Raw genomic sequence first — 21,291 nt, forward strand, 5'->3', positions numbered from 1 at the left:
ACAGGTTAGGAAGAGATTTTTTATTGCTTTAGTTAATTCAACTTCCTCAAAATTTGTTTTTTCAATGCTTTCTTGAGCCTATCACAGTTGCCAAGTCTAACATTTTCCCAGAAGTAACATGCTTTTTCTGATTTCTTTTCATTTTTGCTCATCCTTTTTCAGGTTTTTCTGTTTTCAATTGGGCTTGCAATTTTGACTGCTCAATCTGTTCTTTTGCCTTCCTCTGCTTCTCATCTTTATTTCACTTCTCATCAAAATAGATCTGATAATTTTGTATATGCTAGCAGAGTTAAAGAAAGCAAATCTTTTACGATCAGTACCAAGATTGAATTGTTTCTGAACAATTTCAAGGAATCTTTGACAATCATTATGGCATTCATAGTTCTGACAAGCAAAATCAATTATTTGTTAAAAACTTGCTGGATACAGAGAAATTCCTCTCAGTGTCTGCATTTCCATGTGCTAATGCTAAAGATGCCTTGACTACCTTGAAAACTTCAAGTCACCAGGGAAAACATTTTGAAATATAATGACTCCAGTAATTATCAGTGGCCACTTCCTTTCTTCAGAGATTCTCAATCTTCAAGTTGTAGAAGCTACATCTTCAAGTTGTAGAAGCTACAGCTTGAAGATTGAGAGTCTCATTGCAACTTCTTTTAGATTCTCTTTCACCAGATTAAAGGTAGGAAAAATTCCAAAGTAAATGTCCAGATAATGGTGCATTTTCAAATATATAGTGGCAAGTTGCAAGATTGCTCTTGTACATTCTGCAGGAATTTCAACTGATTTCATTCACTCAGACCTGTTAGTTCTCCTTGAGCACACACTCAAAAACAATATCTTTTATTGGAAGAAATTTTCTTTGCTCAATATTTCTTGCATTATACTTCCAGATTTGAGGAATTAGGCTTTGCACACACTCCCCATTAAGGTGCATAAAATAATTCTTATTTTATTATAAATTAAGTGGATTTATGGCTGTTCTTTCTGAAGTGTTCTTGTGAAACTTATAAATACTTGTGCTCTAGAGCAGATAAAATACAATTCTGTTTTTATACCAGTCTTTTTTAAAAATATGGCAGCTCTTTGATAGAAAGAAGTCATGAGGCCTAGCTTTTTCTGTGGAATAAATGTATCACTGAAAAAAATTGTGTATCAACATTATTAGACCAGACCCATCTTCACCAAACTTTGAAAGACCTTCTCGAAATACATTGTGTAAAATGTGCACATTGCAAAATCCAACATCCACAAGTTTCTTCTGATGAAGCGCAGTCACCTCTTCATTAATGAGACAATGGATCTACTTATTTATGTCAGACCCATCATTTCCAGGCATCAACAACTTATGTATTGACAAATTTAAATTTTCAAGTGCAGAAACAAGCTTTTTAAATATCTCATCTCCTGTAGCATGACATGTTAAATGTGTCTCAAGATAATGACTTAAAACTTTGTTCTGATTCTCAGGCCAATATCATACACATGTTTGCAGTTCTTTTGATCCAGCAGTATTTGTGGTATCATCATAATACAATGTATAATTAGCATCACCAATGTCTTGCACTTGCTTTTTAAAATAGGGAGCCAAAGCATCTCTCATAATATAGTGAAATTTCTTTTGGCTCAATGAACAAATTTCAGGAACTGATTGTGGAAACATTTTGCAGAACACATCAAAAATTCCATCACATGAATGCTGCTGAAAAGTTACATGCAATTTCTTTTGAAACCCAAATCAGTTCAGCAGTTGATGAAGATGCTTGTACAATCTAATTGCAGAAGCTGTTGTTGATAAGATTGATGATTTGAAATATTTTACTGCATCACATGCATCATCTGAAATACACGAACTATCAACTTTAATAGGTCCAGATGTGAGGTGTAATTGTTGCTGTAATACTGACCAACAAAACTCTTGATGTTTAGATGTATTGGCTGCTGGGTGAGAGCCTGGAAACCCCTATGCCTGGTAGACATCACTGCAATACATGTTTTACAAAATACTTCATCTTTGCTGTGTTTCTCTGCCCACTTGCCAACTTTGTAGCCTGTGCCATCATTTTTCAGTAACCAATTATTTTTAAAACAACACTTTCCCATAGTGATATGATAGGCCTACAACATAACCACCAAAAAAATAAATAAATTGTTAACATTACTTAAAGGAGACAGATTTATTGTTACAAAACTTCTATGTTTTGAATTAGTTTACTTACTAAGTTTAGGAAACAAGTATTATAAGACAATGTTAAGGCAAATTTGGTCCATTATGAAATGATGACACACAACAATGATTGGTTAACAAACCATTTATGAAAGTGACCATGTGACTATTTTCTAGGTTGAATGAGTGACATTGAAGCAAGTTCAAGAGATACATTCTGTAAGCATCTGCTTTCCAACAAGCTAGTCTGTGACAAAAAACAAGTTTAAACAATAATGGTTCAAATGAAGAAGAGCCAATAATTAATCCTACAGCTTTTTGTTTATAGCACTTTTTATATGGATGGCTCTCATGAAAAATTCTGTGTTTTGGCTATGTCTATCATTATATATCTTCTAATAGCCTCCAATTGCTGCTGGGTTAGGCTGCTTGCAACACACGTAATTTTTGTTTGCCTTTTAGATTCAGATTGTCTCAAAACATGGAGATGTGCAAAAAACTCGGAGGATCAAATTTGACATGATTACAATATTTTCCCGTGTTATATACATTACAAACTGAGAAAGTAAAACACTATTTTTATTTATTATTCATCAATAAATCCTGTAATCTGTTAAAGCTATAAATTTATTACATTGTTCTTTAATAAACTTTCCAAAAATTTTCTAAATTATTATTAACTTAAAAAAATATTTAATTGGTACTTTTGTTACACTATCAAAACCATTAAAATAAAAATTGAAAAATGATAAACGTAATTTAAAATGACATTATCATTTTTTGCACTTTGTTTTCATTTTTAGACTGGTTTATTAACACCTGCCCTAAAATTGAAGATGTGAAAGTTAATTGTAAGGGGCTCTGTATGAATTAAAATATTGTATTTTGAAAAACATATTTTGTTGTTGATATTAGACTATAGTGTTAGTTATGCAATAACATGAATTTGAGATCATATACCTCTTCAAATTGCATAAATAACATTTTTAAGACCTCAAAAGTCACACAATAATGAAACTTTTAACATGCAACAAGAGAAAAATATTATGGGAATCCCAATTTAAGAACTTAAACATTAATTAATGAATTAACATGTGAGAGTTTAGCATCACAAAAATGTCATTGTTCATAACAGCAAAAAAAGTGAGAAATAGTAATATATCACAGAAATAGTTGAGAAAAAGTGACTAATTTAAAAATAGTGATTGTTCCAAGGCCTGCAGGAGAGATCCAGAAAGAACACACAAATAAGTCCTTTTTTGAAAATGCTATTAAAATATAGTGAGATATGGTTTCATCATAATGATTTTCTGTAATATCAAAAGTAAAGGAACAAAGCCTCATCTCTAAACTGATGGATCTTGTCTGGAAATTCTTATAATAGCAGCATTTGTAATATTTGAATTAGCAACGGAGTACATCTCTTAAATATTCAAGTAAAGTGCTAAATTAAAATTTTTATCTCATTATTACAGGATACCAAAAGCCAGATTTGTAACTAAATCTGTTAAAAAAACTACTGTTCACATTTGAAATGAAAAATTTTTTTGTGGTTAAGATACTTCGAATGATCTTATTTATTTGGCATTCATTTGTTAAAATTTACTGTATTGAGCTTGGTTGTTCATTAGAAAATTGAAATATGTCTCAGTATATCCAACTTTATCTAGAATATAGAATGAATATAGAAATCTATTATTTGATTTGGTTTATTATTAAGCCACACTTTTATAAGAAAGATAAAGATATGAATAAGTAACAAGCACATCTGTTTATCAAGGTTATCAAATTTAATAAAATTAAAACACTTAGAAATTTTACAATATTACCTTTCAACTGTTTTCATACCTATCATCTACAGGTAGAGAATTCCAAAATCAAATGGCTCATCACACATTGGAATAAATTACAAGTCAGTTTGGATAAATAGAACAAAAATATAATTATTAAAATAATTTTAAAAATATAGAATAAGCTTGCATAAGTTTAAAGAAAATTAAAATATAATAACAACATAACTGGTATCTGGAGAAAAGAAACTGAAAATAGCAATGTGTGAATAATTGACATGGAAAAACTAAAGACTAAAGGAAGGAAGGCTAGAGAAGTCATTACCAAATTCAAACTACCAACCAGCAGAACAAAACTAAAGTAATAAACATCTCAACTAAGTAGCTTATAAAGTAACATACAATGCCTTGGGAGTTCTAATATAGAGCGGTTACATGGCTTGTTGCTGGTGATACAAAGCTTCTCTATCAATGGATGGAGGAATTGAGTTTCTGCATAAATTGGCTCAAACACAGATAAGGCTACCCTAGATAACTCAACTGCATGTTTGGCCTACTTTACATCTTTCTGGATGCAACAAGCTAACATCCTCAACATAATAGATACAAATACTCACAAAAGAGTGGAATCACATAGATCCCTGGCTTTTGTAGTAAACTGTAAGGATTTCTATCATTGCACAATAATCTACAAATGTTTGGCTGAAGTCTAATAGAGATGATGTAATTAAAGACATAGCTAAATTAAGAAGTCATAGCTAAAAAAAACTTAACTCAAATGAGTAATAATGCTTCCCATATAAACTCTCACATTTTCTTAACTATCATAATGAAATCAGGATTCAAATTTCAAGGGGGTCCTACTGTTGATATACTTAAATTTTGCATAACAGTAACCAGCATCCAAAACTATTGAAACAATGCATTCTAACTATCATTACTCACTATTGGGAAGAGGGGTAGAAATAGCCTCCTACAGATTAAAACAGAAACTACAGTATTTTTGTACATGCTGAACTGAAAGGTTGAGGCAGAAATAACTACAGGATTCATGTTAAACTTATGATGTACTCCAAATAAAAGTTCAAAAAACATAAAAGTCTTCTTATTTTAAATTAATTTGAGAAAATTTTACTAAACAAATTTACAAAAGAATTCAAAAGACATAACTGTCTTTTTGGAGACTGCATATGTCCAACAAGTATAATAATAATTAAGCAAATTTAGAATATTTAATTGTATGTATCTGGAAAAAAAATACTAAATCAAGTATTCGAAAGGTGTACCCGATAATTTTCTCTCATTTTTTAAAGTTGCAAATTCTGTTTTAACTTTTGTTTTAATGAATAATGACAACATGAAATATTGCTTTTAATATTAGAGTCACCATTTCATGGAATTAAATTGTTACTTAAATATTTGTGGTAATTGTTTTAAACATTCAAAGTAAAAAATTTTGGTAAATATTTAAGAACTCATTTTTCAAACTTATTTGTCTCATTACATAGTATAAAGACTAAATCAAAATGCTCCAAGAAAACCTTTAACATGCAGCTTAATTTTGCTACCAACTAACGTTTTCGGACAGCTTCACTGACCTTCAGGTTAGAAAACAAAAAAAAAAATTCATTCAAGATGAAAGTTTTTTTCTTAATGGAAACTTCTAGAATGCTTATCTTTTAAATCAAATCATCGTAGATTCGTTTGCATCAGCTTGTTCTTTAAATTTGCAAATCCGCCACTTTCCATGCCGATGCTAGTTTAAATTATTCCCGAAAATTCAAGAAGCATATACAAGAAAATAGGTATAGCAAGTAATAAGAAAATAGCCTTTAAGAGGAACCCGACGATTTTTCAAATGCTAAGAAATGACAAAGCACCTTTAGACAAAAAACTGGTTCCAGGGGTTTACAGAATACTGTTACACGATAAAAGGCGCCAAAAGGAACTTTAGGAAATAGGGGCCATAAAAATATCGACTAACAAAAGGTTGAAAGAGCATAAAAAGGGATATTAGATACAAACAACCAGTCAAAGCATTAGCAAATTACGTGATCGCAGAACCCAGCAGAGGTTTCGGTTGACTGGGATAAAGCAGAACTTATACAGAAAGTTGCAAACATACGGCATCTAAAATATATGGAAGCATGGTATATTAATAAATACAACAAAAAAGGGCAAGCCATAAATTTTTGGGAATCATTTAAAATAGCATCAGCATGGAAAGCAGCAAATTTGCAAATTTAAACAACAAACTGATGCAAACAAATCTACGATGATTTGATTTAAAAGAAACATTCTAGAAGTTTCCATTAAGAAAAAGAAACTTTCAACTTGAAGTTTTTTGTTTTCGAACCTGAAGGTAGTCAGTGAAGCTGTCCGAAAACATTAGTTGGTAGCAAAATTAAGCTGATGTTAAAGGTTTTCTTGGAGCATTTTGATTTATGATAGTAAGTGCAGTTTGAGTTATAGAAGTTATAGTATAAAGACTGTCAATTTCTTAAAATTTAATATACATTTAAAAAAATTAGTAACACTTTAGTTTTATGTGCACTAAAATTTTCAATTCAAGTTTTAAGCCAGGGGTGTCCAACCTGCAGCCCAATGAAGAAGTTTCACAAAGCCGTAAACCTTTATATATATTTTATTTTTGAGTGGAAAGGAAATGTTTTCAAATACTTGGAAATGTGTGAATGAGAAAGGACTAAATAAAGCTGGAGTTGAGACTCAAAGGATTATTCCTTTGAGTCTCAACTCCAGTTTTATTTAGCATTCCTTCCAGCATAGCAAGATTCGGTTACAAATTTGGATACCCTATTTTTAGTTTGGCGTAAAAAATATCATTTGGCGCATTGACTACTTTTTAGGCCACATATTATTTATAAATATATTAGTCAAATAAAAATGCACTTTAAAATGGTGTTTTGTCATTTTTTTTATTAATGAGAAACCAAAATAAAACAAATATTTGTTTTTTTCAAATAATTTTCGCTCGTCTCCTTTATAATAAATGAATTTATCTATTTCTAAGAAAAAATTGAAACTGTGTAGAAGTAATTTTTTAAAATATCTTTTTTCGTGATAAAGTTTTAATACTTATTACTATAATCTAGACATGTTAAACATACATCCTTAAATATACTTGTATATTTAAGGATTGGGCCACAAGTACATATAATATACTTGTGGCCCAATATTCCATGACTTCTTCCAATGTGATCCAGAGAAACAAAAAGGTTGGACACCCGTTTTAAGTAATAATTAATTTACAAATAATATACTTTCATTATAGAATAATTTCTCAAAGTTTTTAAAATTATTATTATAATTCTAGTTTTAAGATAATGTGAATTCTTTACTTGAAAAAAATTTAGTAGGCTACATAAAGTGTTTTGCAACCAAACACTCAGAAACAGAATATAGCTGGGAGACAAAGAAAAAGTTAGTCAGTCTTAAATTATTTATATTCACATATACCATGTGAAACCAATGCATATTGTAAAGATTCCAAACAACAAAAAAATTAATTATTTAAAATAAAAACATTTATAATAATTGCTTTTTACAGATATTTACATTAACAGGAAGCACATTTTAAAATGTGAATGCTTTGTTTTAAGAAAGAATTAAATTTGTAGAATTGTATTGTATTATTATTCATTCTTATTCAGTCTCATTTAGTATAAAGTTAAGATATGTTAATTTATATTTTTGTTGTAACAACCAGCTTTACACAATCGTAAAATTTAAATTATTCGAAAAACTCAAATTAAAAGAATGTAATTTAGAATTTACAGAAAAAATGGGGTAAAACATTTTTCATAAAACATCAAAAAAATGTATTAAAATATGATCAAAAGCATTCTTTTATCAAATTTTACTAGAACATTGTGCGAATTCATTATGTCTGAATAGATTTGAGGCAGAACCAGAAAGAAAGAAGTAATCCTTGCACTTGTTAGTCACAGAATGGCAAACTTTGCACTTGCCACTGCAAAAGAGGCTCCTTGTACAGTACCTATATATTGAACTTTGGCACAAGGGAAAATTTAAATATGGACTTTTGGATAAGACTTTCATCAGTCTGTTACAAATTTAAATATCATAAAATCACTTTTTATTAATATAACACACATTATATTTCATAATATAATTTTTCATATTCATTGTGTGACAGTTTTATATTTCATAATATAATTTTTCATATTCATTGTGTGACAGTTTTCTATTAATTTATTAGTTCACCAATGTAACAATTTTGAAATTTTGTCACCCTGGGCACATACTCTGCCCCTGCCTTTACATGACCCTGTTTGTACCTGCCAACCATGAGAGAGGCAATTCCTATCACTGCTGGCATGGGAGATACAATCATTGCAGTGGCCAGATATGAAGAGATAATCCTTGCACTTGCCAATATGGAGAGGCAACCCAAGAACATAGCTATTGCCATCAATTACTTTGTTATTGTGTTTTGTTCATTTTTTGCATCTATTTTCTGTTAGGTGCACACAATGCTGTTTTTATTTTTGATCCCTAAACTCCATTAGGCATGTTCAGTCACATCAGGGAGTATGGACATTGTCACTTTGACTCCATTGTATATTGAAAACAAAATTATGGACCCTGATTTTTTATAATATTTTTGGATTCCTCATCACAATAAATGGAAAATGGCAAAGTTTATCAAAAAATCAATCAATTAAATTTTGATATTGAATGCAATATTTTAAGTCATAAAGAAGAGGCTTCACTAATGCTCCACCTCAATTATTTTTAATGAATTACTGTTTTTTTTTTGTTACATACATAGTATTTGCATCCAGTTTAATCTGTACATTGGTGTGTATTATTTTTGAATGAAGACAGATATAAAAACAGCAAGGCATTCAATATTAATCTCAAAATTTTATAGCTAAACACTATAAATAATGATAATTTTTTTAATGTATTAAATTTCCAACATTAGCTAGTATAACTAAGTGTTGAGAATAAATTTAACATTATAATCATTATTCATGCAAAACTATTTCTTGATCTAGTAGATCAAAAATTTTCAGACCATCTTGTATACTTTTTTAATTTACTAAGTAATTTTAAAGAATATTTTCAATTACCATCCATCATTTCAAGATTTTTGGCACCAGTACTTTTCATGCGGCGATGACGTTTTTTGATATTTGGCGTGTCCAGTTTGCTTAGGAGAGGATTAGTACTCGGAACAGCAGGTATTAAATGAGTATCATTTCCATTTAATACACCTAAAAATTTAGAGAAATATATTTCAAAAATTTCTTTTCAAAGAATATTAAATTTTGATGAATTTGTTCCTAATAAAATGAAGATGAAGAATAACTGTATATTATTTATAGAAATGAATTACAAACTATTTTTATTTTAAAATATTTTGCATTTTATTTTTAAACATGTTTATATTAAATATAATTTATGGAATTAAATTTTTTTTAAATGGTATGCTAAAAATTTATTATTAAAAACAATCATGCACATAAACTAAATCTTAATTCGGATATATCAAAGTTGTATTCTAAAAGCTCAATATTCAAAACCATAATAACTATAACTTCTGTTTTCAGTAAAAGTAATTTTTTTATACAATATAAACACACAAGAGAACCTTAAATATCTCCAACACAAACTTTAATATAAGAAAGAATATGGACATTTTCAAACTGTAAATAAGATCTGCATCAGGTCTTACAGACATTCCATGTTAGAATGCAAGAAAGATTGTTGCTGGAGATATTTAAGGTCCTCTTGTGTAAGTTGTGTGTGTATATATATATATATATATAATACTCTTCTGGCCTGTTTATATAAAAAAATTTACAAATCATCATGTAAGAAAATATCAGTATCGTAACATGTTCAAATATAATATAAACAGAGAGAAAAAAAATTACAAAACTTTTTAACAATTAGAATTGTGTGGAGCAAAATTATTTCTAATAGAAAAGAGAAAAAACTGTTGATATTAGAAAAAAATTAATATCAAACAAGACTCCCAAGTACTTTCAACATTGCATTAAAGTTGTCAGGAGAGATAGGATTCATTTAACACACCCATGAAGTTTGAAAACCACCTTTAACATTCAAAAACAATTTAAAAAAGAATAATTTAAAATATTTAGAAGTTAAAAAAAAATTATACAGTAGAGTCTCTAAAACTCGGCACTCGATAACCCGGCAGTCTGGATAACTCAGCCACACCCTGGCAGGGCAAAAAAATCCTTAGTTAATTAATTTTCATTATAGACAGCTTTATGCCTCAAAGCCTTCTGAGGTCTGTCTTATTAGGTAAATTACTATACACAGTGTATTCATTAATTTTCATTTTCATGTAGTAAAGGCTCTATGCCTTCNTAGGTAAATTACTGTACACAGTGTATTCATTAATTTTCATTTTCATGTAGTAAAGGCTCTATGCCTTCATAAAGGATGTACTTTTCCATATACATATACTTAACACCTTATTCTTGCCGAGAAATAATGGAATTTTAATTCAAATGTATTCTAAACCTGAAGATGGCCTGTGAATCAGGCTGAAAACGTTTGTTTGTTTCAAATAAATTATATTTCTCGGCAAGAATAAGGTGTTAAGTATATGTATATGTATAGTGATTTGCTGAGTACTTTATGATATTGATGTACTTTTCCTTTGTTTAAAGGTATTTGGGCAGTTTATTCTCTGTTGTATTCTCAAGTAAACAATACATACGAGTACAGTACAGTATTTTCTGAGGAAACACTCATACTTATTTTTTTTTTAACCCCATTCCTGATAACCTGGCATTTTCACAAACTCAGCCACCCTTCGATCCACATTAAGCAGAATTTGAGACTCTACTGTATTACTAGATCCCAGTATGGACTAATTGCATGCATTACTGACCTTATGCATATCAAGATAAATAGTGTCCCAAATAAATAAAATATTTCTAACTAAACATGAACAGAACAGATGGTGTCTGACCAAAACAGATCACATATGTGCTTAAGAACTCTCTTGGACAGTTCTGTGTTAGTCTGTTACATCGGTTGTCATCTTGAACTTCAAATGTTTGACTGTAAAGTTATAATTTCAAAAAATGTCAAAACAAACTTTGGAACATTCCAGTTTGGAATGCTCAATAGAAAGTTTGATTTAAAATAGTTAAAACCCAGCATGTAAAAGTGACTGAAAATGTTTGTTTTATTAAAGATTGTTGCTAAAAAATGTGTGGAAGGTGGTGTTTTCCATAAGAAGGTTCCAGTTTCAAGTAAATGTTCAGAAATTCTAAAGCATTCTTGTAACTGCCCCAATATACAAAAAAGTAACAGTATCTGTACCTTGTCTTAAAAAATTAATACTAATAGGGTGGGCCAAGGCTTGAGGGAAAAATTGTAGTCATATTTATTAAATTTAGATAATTTCATAAATTACCAAAAAATTTTATTTAGTAATGTTGTAATGTAAAAATATTCATCTCTTTTTCAACTTAAATATTTACAAGACACTTTTACAGAAAAACAATCAATTTTATAAATCCACTCCACTTTAATGTAATTCTATTTGAAAAGTTTAAAAAGTTTTTGTGTATTAATCCCACATTTTAAATGATCTTTTCCAAATTCTCTTTAAATATGTTTAAAAATATTTTTGAATTGTGTGCATGTTCTGTGCATTCTATCTCACCTAAAGAAGACAATGTAATGCTGAAAGTTTGGCATTAAATGCCTTCCTAATGCTAACAAATTGTTCTTTTGTCTTTATTTCAATTCTTGATGTATTGTGTGTTGTTATTTGAAAATTTCTAATTTCTTATATATAAATAAATAAATTTTCTAATAAATGTATATAAATAAGAAACAACATAAAATAAAAACTTTAAAGATTCATAGGTAATGTTAAAAAAAGGGCAAAATAAATTTCCATTATATATTCAACTTTCACTTTTATAAATAAGAGAAAACAGCAAAATGATTGCTTAAAATAAAAATAAAATTATTTAAAAACTTCTAACGTCAAAAATATTTTTAAATATTCAATTTAAAAAAATTAAGATTTGTGATGCCAAGATATAAAAAATATTTAAATAAAAAAAAAAGGTAAAAAACCATGCAGCAAATGTCAAAAAGGAACAAATTAGGTAATAAAAAGATGACCAGACATGAAAAACAATATATATTACAATATTCAGTGAATTTAAGAATTCAATCAAATGTTCCATTCTTTCTGTAAAATTAAATAGTATCATTAAGGATAATTCATAATCAGATTCATTTCAAAGTTCTTTAGTAAAAGAATATTTTCTGTACTTAAATATGTATTTGAGAAAACAAAAATCCAACATTTACGAATATGTAATATATAGAAGTAATTTATGTTGATCATTATGTACAGTGTGGCCCAAAAGTCAGTTAATAAATCCATTTGTAACATTATAAATAATTAAAAATTTATTTGAAACAAATGCATATTACTTGTGATTCAAATACTTTCAATGAAATAATTGAATTACAATCATTATCATAGTTGTTTAAAACTTATTTTGATAAATTTTAACTGTTATCAAAAAACATATCTTAGTTATACCATATTTACTTGCATATAAGACAAGGCTTTTTATTCATTTTTCACTGCTTCAAAAACCTAGGTTGTCCTATATACAGGAGCAAAGGTTCTTTGCATTTTTGCAATAAATTCTGTCAACTATGTATTTGCATTTTTTACCCGATGCTTGCCCTCTGATGTTTAAAACATTTGAATCATTCTTGTGTATTGTCAGGAGTAAAGATGAATAGTAATAGAAAAAGCAAAGCTCTTGAATTGAATTCTGAATTGAAATTCCAAAATCAGCCCACCAGTGGCCAAGTGGTTCTGTTCCCTGAACACTGGGAGTTTGGTCATGGGTTTGCACCTCGCCTGAATGGGCTGGCCATGTGGAGTTTTCTGGGTTTTCTCCACATCTAACACCTGAACAGGGACCAGACCTACCTATTCAGGTGTTAAAGACATGACCCAGACCTTAAAAAGACCTCCCGGAAGGCATCCCTCTAGGCATATCACCTAAGTGTTTTGTTGCCGTAACTTAACAAAACAAACAAACAAAATTCCAAAGTCACACAGGAATCTATTCCCATGTGAAAACAGATGATTATTTGGAAATCATAATTCAGAGAAATTCATAAGTGGATTAGACTGTTAAGAATTGGCAAAAAAGTTTCCAATTGTTCAACTATACATTAACAAATTGTGTTGTCAATTTTACAAGATTTTTCCTTAAAGTTTAAAATGTAGAGTAATTTTTGCAGGACAGTGTGTGCATTTGATAATATTTTATCTGTGATTAAACAAAATAAAATTAGAATTGTATTAATATATCTAATTTTCCTTATTTTGATCATTAAAGTCACATCTCACCCTATATGTGTGATTGTCTTATATGTGAGTAAATACAGTATTTTGAGACACCATGAAGTGTTGATACTAGACACTGGACTTTTTCACATCCACTTTATTTTCTTATGTATTTTACAGTGTATAAACCAATTGTTACAAATGCCAATTGTATTTTGAGCTAGCGCCCCTCATCTGTTGGCCGATATAAGTTTTCTATAATGGCTTTAAATATATTGTTGATGAACATAAAAGTGATACATGGTGGTGGTCAGTTTTATGTTCGTCAACAATACATTTAAAGCCATTATAGAAAACTTATATCGGCCAACAGATGAAGGGCACTAGCTCAAAATACATATTGGCATTTGTAACAATTGGTTTATACACTGTAAAGTACATAAGAAAATAAAGTGGATGTGAAAAAGTCCAGTGTCTAGTATCAACACTTCATGGTGTCCCAAAATATAATTTAAAGAACGACATGGTTTCAACACAGAAGAATATCTTAGTTAACTGATCTTTGGATCATACTGTATACTGACTTGTATTATCTTTGTACAATATAATGTTTAATGAAAAAATTAAGTATTATAACCTTTATTTTTAACAAAATACAGGTTGAATTATTTTCAATTCTTAAAAATATATCTACAATATGTGATTTTGCTTTGGTTTCTAGTATTTTGCATTTTTCAAAATTATTCTTAATGAAAGCTGAATTTGTTACCATAATTTAGTATACTATTAACAACATAAGNATATTTTGTTTATATTCTAGGATCGTTTCATTGTAGTAATGGACGATGCATTAATAGTGCTTGGATGTGTGATGCTCAAGATGATTGTGGAGATCTATCTGATGAAGTAGATTGTCCAGGTATATTTTAAGTAATTCAAATTTGAGAGAGTTAATTTTATAAATAATTCAATTTTATATCTTTTTAGAATCATGCCATTTTTACTTACAAAGTTCTGGAGATTCGGTTCAATCTCCAAATTATCCAAATAAATATAAACCGAATTCTAATTGTAAATGGACTTTAGAAGGACCTATTGGTTCAGGAATCGTTTTACAAGTAAGAATTAAAAAAATAAGGAAAATTATTATTTAAGACGGATTTAAAAGAAAATGATTATTTTCAGTTCTCAGAATTCGAAACAGAGACAAATTTCGATACAGTACAAATTCTAGCTGGTGGGAGAACCGAAGAATCCAGTGTATCTTTAATGACATTATCCGGTATTAAAGATTTATCCACTAAAACTTTCGCCACTTCATCCAATCTGATGATAATCAAGTTCAGGTCGGATGCTTCTATCGAAAAGAAAGGTTTCAGAGCAAGTTGGAAAACAGGTAGATCTAGCGGGACAAAACAAAAAAAAAAAAAAAAAAAAAAATTCAACAACATCTTGGCCTTAGTTGAAAGTAAACAACAACTTTTTTTACAGAACCGATAAGGTGTGGCGGTGAACTTTTCGCCCAACCTTCTGCTCAAGTTTTAACATCACCTATGTATCCTAATCCTTATCCTGGAGGATTAGAATGTCTATACGTAATAACTGCTCCTCAAGGAAAGATTATAACATTAGAGGTAAATATAAACTAGAAAGATATTTAAAAGAGATAATAATGCCATATCTAATTTTCATTGATAAAAAAAAAAAAGATAGTAGAAATGGATTTAGAAGCGGAGAAGGATTATCTTCTTGTGAGAGATGGAGCATCACCATCCGATCCGTTACTTGCTACGTTGACTGGAGGATCCGAGGACAATCCTCGCTTCCTTCTTTCCACCCGGAACCGGATTTACCTGTACTTTCACGCTAGTTTTGGTGACAGCCGTAAGGGATATAACATCCGGTTTCGTGCAGGTATGTTTACTCCATACTGAAAAGATATTTTAAGAATGTTTTCCTCTACTGTCTCGTTACTATTTTTCTTTCCATCTCAAGCGTAACACACGTCAAATTAACTATATTTCATGATCATAATGTTAAAAAAATCACGATTTTTGTAACTTAAAATGATCAGAAAATCTATACATAATTATAGTGAATCAGATAATTGCAGTGTTATTTTAACTAATAAGAAATTTTTCAAGCATAAATGCGACGTTTCGCTTTAAAATAACTTTTTAATAATAGCCTAATATCTTGTATAGAACTTTATAAACTCGATTGATTGTTAATAAGAGAGCTGAAATGAATTCAATTCTATATTCAAAAAGTATCATATAAAATCTATGAATTTATAAATATATGAAAATATAATTTTACATTGTTTCAGGTTGCGAAGTAGAATTGATAGCATCCGCGGGTAATATAACGTCTCCAGCTTACGGAGTCGTCAATTATCCCACAAATCAAATATGTACTTATAGTATAAGGTTACCGACATTGGGTCCTTTATCACTTAAATTTGATGATTTTAAAGTTGCGGATGATGACTTTGTACAGGTATGGGACTTTAATAATCTTCCGTGTCTATTACACACGTGGATTTTTAGTAATTGATTATTATTATTAATTAAAGACTGCGTTAAAAAGTAATTAATCATTTCAACAGCTGAATTACATAAAAGTACACTAATACGATAGAGAACTTNATTTTTAACAAAATACAGGTTGAATTATTTTCAATTCTTAAAAATATATCTACAATATGTGATTTTGCTTTGGTTTCTAGTATTTTGCATTTTTCAAAATTATTCTTAATGAAAGCTGAATTTGTTACCATAATTTAGTATACTATTAACAACATAAGATTTAAAACATTACAAATATTTAATATTTCAATAATTGTTTTGAATTTAGTAGAATTTATGTACAGTACAACAATATTACTTTCACTACATGTCTTAATTTTATAGTGACAATATAGTTAGATGACGACAAAGACTGCATCATTTCACTAATGTATATTTTTGATGAGCCCTTTTTTAAATCCCTTTTTTGCATTAATAATTTATTGAATTAAGAAAAATTATTTGGTTCAGAAGAGACAGACCTTAAGTTTGAAGCATTATTCACTAAAAGAATGCTTCACACTAAAGTTGTTTTATAAAAATTTATACAGTAAAACCCCAATTGTGTGTTTTTCAAGGAAAAAAAACTACAGCAAGACCCCACTTAATGCTGATTCGATATAATACCATCTGCTCGAAGCCTTAAAAAAGTTCAAAATTTTTGCTGATTTAAATTATCATGGCATTTGATCGATTCGTATATAATACAGTCAACCCCCCTATAACACGGTAGATACATTCCAGTTTTTATGAATCCAGCTTGTAGGAGACCAGCCAATCACAGCCTGGCATGTATGCAATTTACGGACTACGGCTGTTTAAAAGGTTTCTTCCATAAAATTAATCGATTCTAGACTAATTCGACTCAACATTTCAAAAATACGTATACTTTTTTGTGAATAATCCATATAAACTATGCTATAAACAAAAAATTGTAGGATTACTTAATGAGTGTGCACAGTTTGACTATGCCGTTGCTTAAGCTTGTTTTTGTCGCGGAGATTGTCACTGGATGGCACTCGCGTGCTTCCTGATAAATTATTTTTTTTTGCGAAAAATTCTCTGAACTTTAGAGACATCATTAATATAAATATAATTTTTATGGACGTTAAATAATAAATGGTTTTTGGTAGGTCCGCTGCTCGTTTAAACTCAACAGTTTGTGCAATCCTGTCGCGACACGAGTCGGCGATGGCATTTTACCGAATTATAGGAATTTTTTAGCATGTTTGTACGGATACTGTCGCAATTTTTTCGTCGTGATATAGGAATCCGTGTTATAGGGGGTCTACTGTACAATTATTTACAAACACGAACCAATCAGAAAAAGGTGGCAAGAGGGTGTACTTTCTTTAAATCTACAGGGTGTCCACAAAGTCTGGGTACATAAGGATTAACACATACTTTTAAAACAAAATAATTTTATTTGATTCTAATATTAATAAATAACATTTTCAATATGATTTCCATCATTTTCAATACATAATTTAATTCGCCTTGAAAAATTCAGGTGAACTCGATTAAATAGGTCTGTATTGCTGTCGATTTCAGCACACTGACCGGTAATGGTGTCCACAAATTATGGTGCATCAAATTACGTATTGAAAATAATGGAAATCATATTGAAGATGTTATTTATTAATATTAAATCAAATAAAATTATTCTGTTTTAAAAGTATGGTGTTAATCCTTATGTACCCAGACTTTGTGGACACCCTGTATATTTGTTTGGTGCAATTTTGGAAAAAATATAACATCACGGATGTCAGGAAATATTGACTTCACTTGGCAAGAATTAACTGATAAATGCACGAACAAAGTGTGGAAGAAGTTACGGCTGAGGGTGCCCAAGAATTCTCAACAAGAAGAGCCTACTGCTGTGTCGTTAGGTTGACCAAACTCAACCTAATTGATATAGCAGGACTAAAAGATATAGACGAACAGGATATTGAAGAGTTATAGCAGGTATCTGGTGAGAGCCTTACAAACCACACCCTTCAAGAACTGGCAGAACAAGGTATCCATATAGAACTGGAAAATAGTGATTCTGAAAACGAAGAACTCGAAAAATTCTCTACAGATTTCCTTAGTAAAAGTTTGGTAATGATAAATCTTTGATCAAATTGTAGCAAAATCTAGATTTTGAAAGGAGTGCAAAAGCAAAACGAGGCAGTTTGGATGTGATCTTCTGCAACCAACATTTGCTTAAGGAAAGAAAAAAGCGACAAATGAAACTTCACGACTTTATTGAAAAAAAAAAAAAAACGAAGAATTTCAGAAAAATCAGGCTCTTTGTCACAAAAAATAAACTATTAATATATTATTATACATTTCTGTGTGCATATGTTTGTGTTATTTAACATATATTATTATACAAATTAATATAAAAATAACTTAAAGTAAAAATTTTTTATTTTCAGTCATGTGTTCCCCTATCCCTATTTACTCTATGTTAAAATAACCTTGTTTAGAGCTTTGTCGTCTAGGAACGCATCCCCCATGTTAAGTGGGGTCTTACTGTAGTTGTATAAAAACTTACAAGTGAAACTAGTTTTCAATTGCTTTCAGAGTAAATATAGTGGCCACAGAAGTATGGCACAGCACAAATTAACACTACATAACTTCTTTTAAATGCTACTAGTTTATATCCAAAGGGGTCATTGAAGCAGACAGTTATAAAATATGGTTGATAATCTGATTTCAGATATGTTAATATTGATTCAGCCTCTATCTTTAACCAGATTATCAACCCTATTTTATCACTTTCCATTCCAATGACCCCTTTGGATATAAACTAGCAGCATTTAGAGCATTAGTAAAAAATTTCACAGACTGCTCCAATATATCTTAAACAAGTTTGTCTAACTTAAATGCAAAGAGCAAATAACAATTTAACATGGATCCTCAGTGAGATAAGGCAATTGACACAAAGATACACAAAAGAACACAAGAACTATTTACTACAAATGCAAAATGGGCAGCAGCAAGATATCGGGTGAATACCACTGTATTGTTGTTGAGTATAGCGAGAGGCTGGAAAACATTTAAAAAGACATAGCAAACCACATGAATTCATCTCTATGCTATGAATGCAGACCATCTAGCTACATGCTTCTGCAGAATGAAAAGGTTAGTTAGTATAAACAACACAAGAACCTTAAACATATATCATATCCCCATTGCAGATGAGAGAGTGGGTTGCACTTTGCACTACATCAAATCCACTAACAGATCTCCAACTAGCAAATCAGACAGATGTACAATTGAGAAAAACAAGCTAGTAACCACTTTAACAATGTATGCTAGAGCCAGGCATTTAAGCTCAGCTACAAAATGTGAAAATGATACATACTTCCTTTAAAAAGGACTCATTCAAAAAACTTTTAGAAGTCTTTAAAGCAACAACAAAGAGATAGGCCAATCACAAAGATTATACGTATACACTATATTGTCAGTCTGAAAGTTCTTTATACAACCTATGTAACATAAATGGAGAAAAGTACCATTCAGAAAGTATTTAACATGTAATTACAAACAGTATGCTACTGAGAAATGTATAAATGGGATTTAATTGCATACATACTACATATATTTTATATATATAAAATTATATATAATTACATATCACATTTTTATAAACCTTAAAATATGAATTATACATGATACACAGAAGTACAAAGGCTGTTTCTTTTTCAACCTCTGATGGTCCATAAAACAAAGACAAGTGTAAATAACAAAATCAATTTATTACAAAAAGTTAGGTACAAACATGGTTACTTTTTGACACAATCACCATGAAGATTGAGGTATTTGTCTATCTTCATGGTGATTACGTTGACAACTAACCATGTTTGTACCTAACTTTTGGTAATAAATTGATTTTGTTATTTACACTTGTCTTTGTTTTATGGACCATCAGAGGTTGAAAAAGAAAGCCTATGTATATTGGAAAATTGGAAATAAACATTTGAAGGGTTTTTTTTAATAATTACTGCCAAAACTAAAAAACCAATCTGTCAATTATTTTTATAATTTAAAAAGAAAGCATTTATCATATGAAATACAATCTAAAGTTCCAATAAATAAAATTTTTTTTTTATTTTGGTCCTTGGCCTTTTTTATAACANCAAGTAAAAAAATGTAGGGTTTTATATTAGTTTTAATATGTTTAAAAATGTGAAAGTAAATTGAAGAATTTCACTAGTTTTGTTAAAATATAAATATTTGTAGATTGTCCCCATCTCTCAGTTGGAATTGGTGCTCAAGGATCTAGTCGTGATACCACTTTTGGTGCATTAGTTAGTTATACTTGTCCCAAAGGTCAAGAATTTAGCAATGGAGAAATAAAAATTGATGCTGAATGTAGACAAGGTGGAAAATGGAGTGTAAATCATATACCTAGATGTCAAGGTAAAATAATTTATCATATGAAATACAATCTAAAGTTCCAATAAATAAAATTTTTTTTTTATTTTGGTCCTTGGCCTTTTTTATAACAAAAGATAGTCTTTCCTAATAAACCCAATCAACTTCTTCAGCTGAGTGTTACATGAAAGTGTAGCCAATCTAGCATCACCAACTTCTGTAATAAAAACAATTATCATTCAAATACATGCATGTAAAACCTTATACTAGTTATAATACACTGAGTATTAGTGGCACTTTTAGCTAGTTTGAAATTAATTATATTCACTTGTTTGCCCATTGTCAAAACTCAATTGTTTGTTAAACAGTACGTGATGAACACTTTGTTCAGAGGTGAGTGCACTTTTGTTTTTACTTTCTGATAGAGAAAAAAAATGAAAATATTCAAATTACCTATTAGCATACAGATAAATTTATACTAATATTATAAAGAAGTAAAGTTTGCAAGTTTGGATGTAGAAGGTAATCTTTAAAACTACTCATGCGATTTCAAAAATTCTTTCACCAATATTTAGAATGGACCTTCAGGGTGGACATAGGCTGTATATTATTCCGTTAAACACTCATATAAATTTAAAGATATCATCTAGGTAAGCATTATATTTTTGGTGGCAGGGGGCAAGACGTGTACATAAACGAGATAGGTAACTGCGCAGCACAGTCGCGTGGTTGGCAAGATACGCCGTGACCGTGTCTGAACTTTCTACTGAATATAAATGGTGTTTGCTTACAAAATCCACGCAGGCAAAGTCATGGGTAACAGCTAGTCTGTCATAAAAGGAAACTCATTTCTTTAACAATCTAGTTTTTACAATAAAAACAAATAGGCTGAAATCTGATAGCATTCATTTAATAAAAATTACTTCTTTTCTCCTATTACTTTCATGTTTGAAATGAAAATGATTCATCCAATATTTTACAGTTCATTAGAACTAATAATATTTAATTTCATTAATTTGTTCATAAAATTCTAGTACAATA

The 21,291-nt window shown here is 29.8% G+C and overlaps 1 protein-coding gene across 6 annotated transcripts in view; it reads right to left on the reverse strand.

The window, feature by feature from the left end:
• LOC111637123 (centaurin-gamma-1A-like) overlaps positions 1 to 21,291 on the reverse strand; it is a 158,885-nt gene that overhangs the window by 11,062 nt on the left and 126,532 nt on the right. For 5 of the 6 annotated variants that reach the window (XM_023382543.1, XM_023382550.1, XM_023382560.1 and 2 more), the window contains exon 12: positions 9,075 to 9,218. The exons of the other annotated variant lie outside the window; for it this stretch is intronic. In XM_023382543.1, the coding sequence (XP_023238311.1) occupies positions 9,075 to 9,218 (144 nt within the window). The remainder of the gene's footprint in view (positions 1 to 9,074; positions 9,219 to 21,291) is intronic. 6 annotated transcript variants of the gene reach the window in all.

Source organism: Centruroides sculpturatus, unplaced genomic scaffold (genome assembly GCF_000671375.1).
Source record: "Centruroides sculpturatus isolate CEXI.00-Female unplaced genomic scaffold, Cexi_2.0 scaffold60, whole genome shotgun sequence".
NCBI lineage: Eukaryota > Metazoa > Arthropoda > Arachnida > Scorpiones > Buthidae > Centruroides > Centruroides sculpturatus.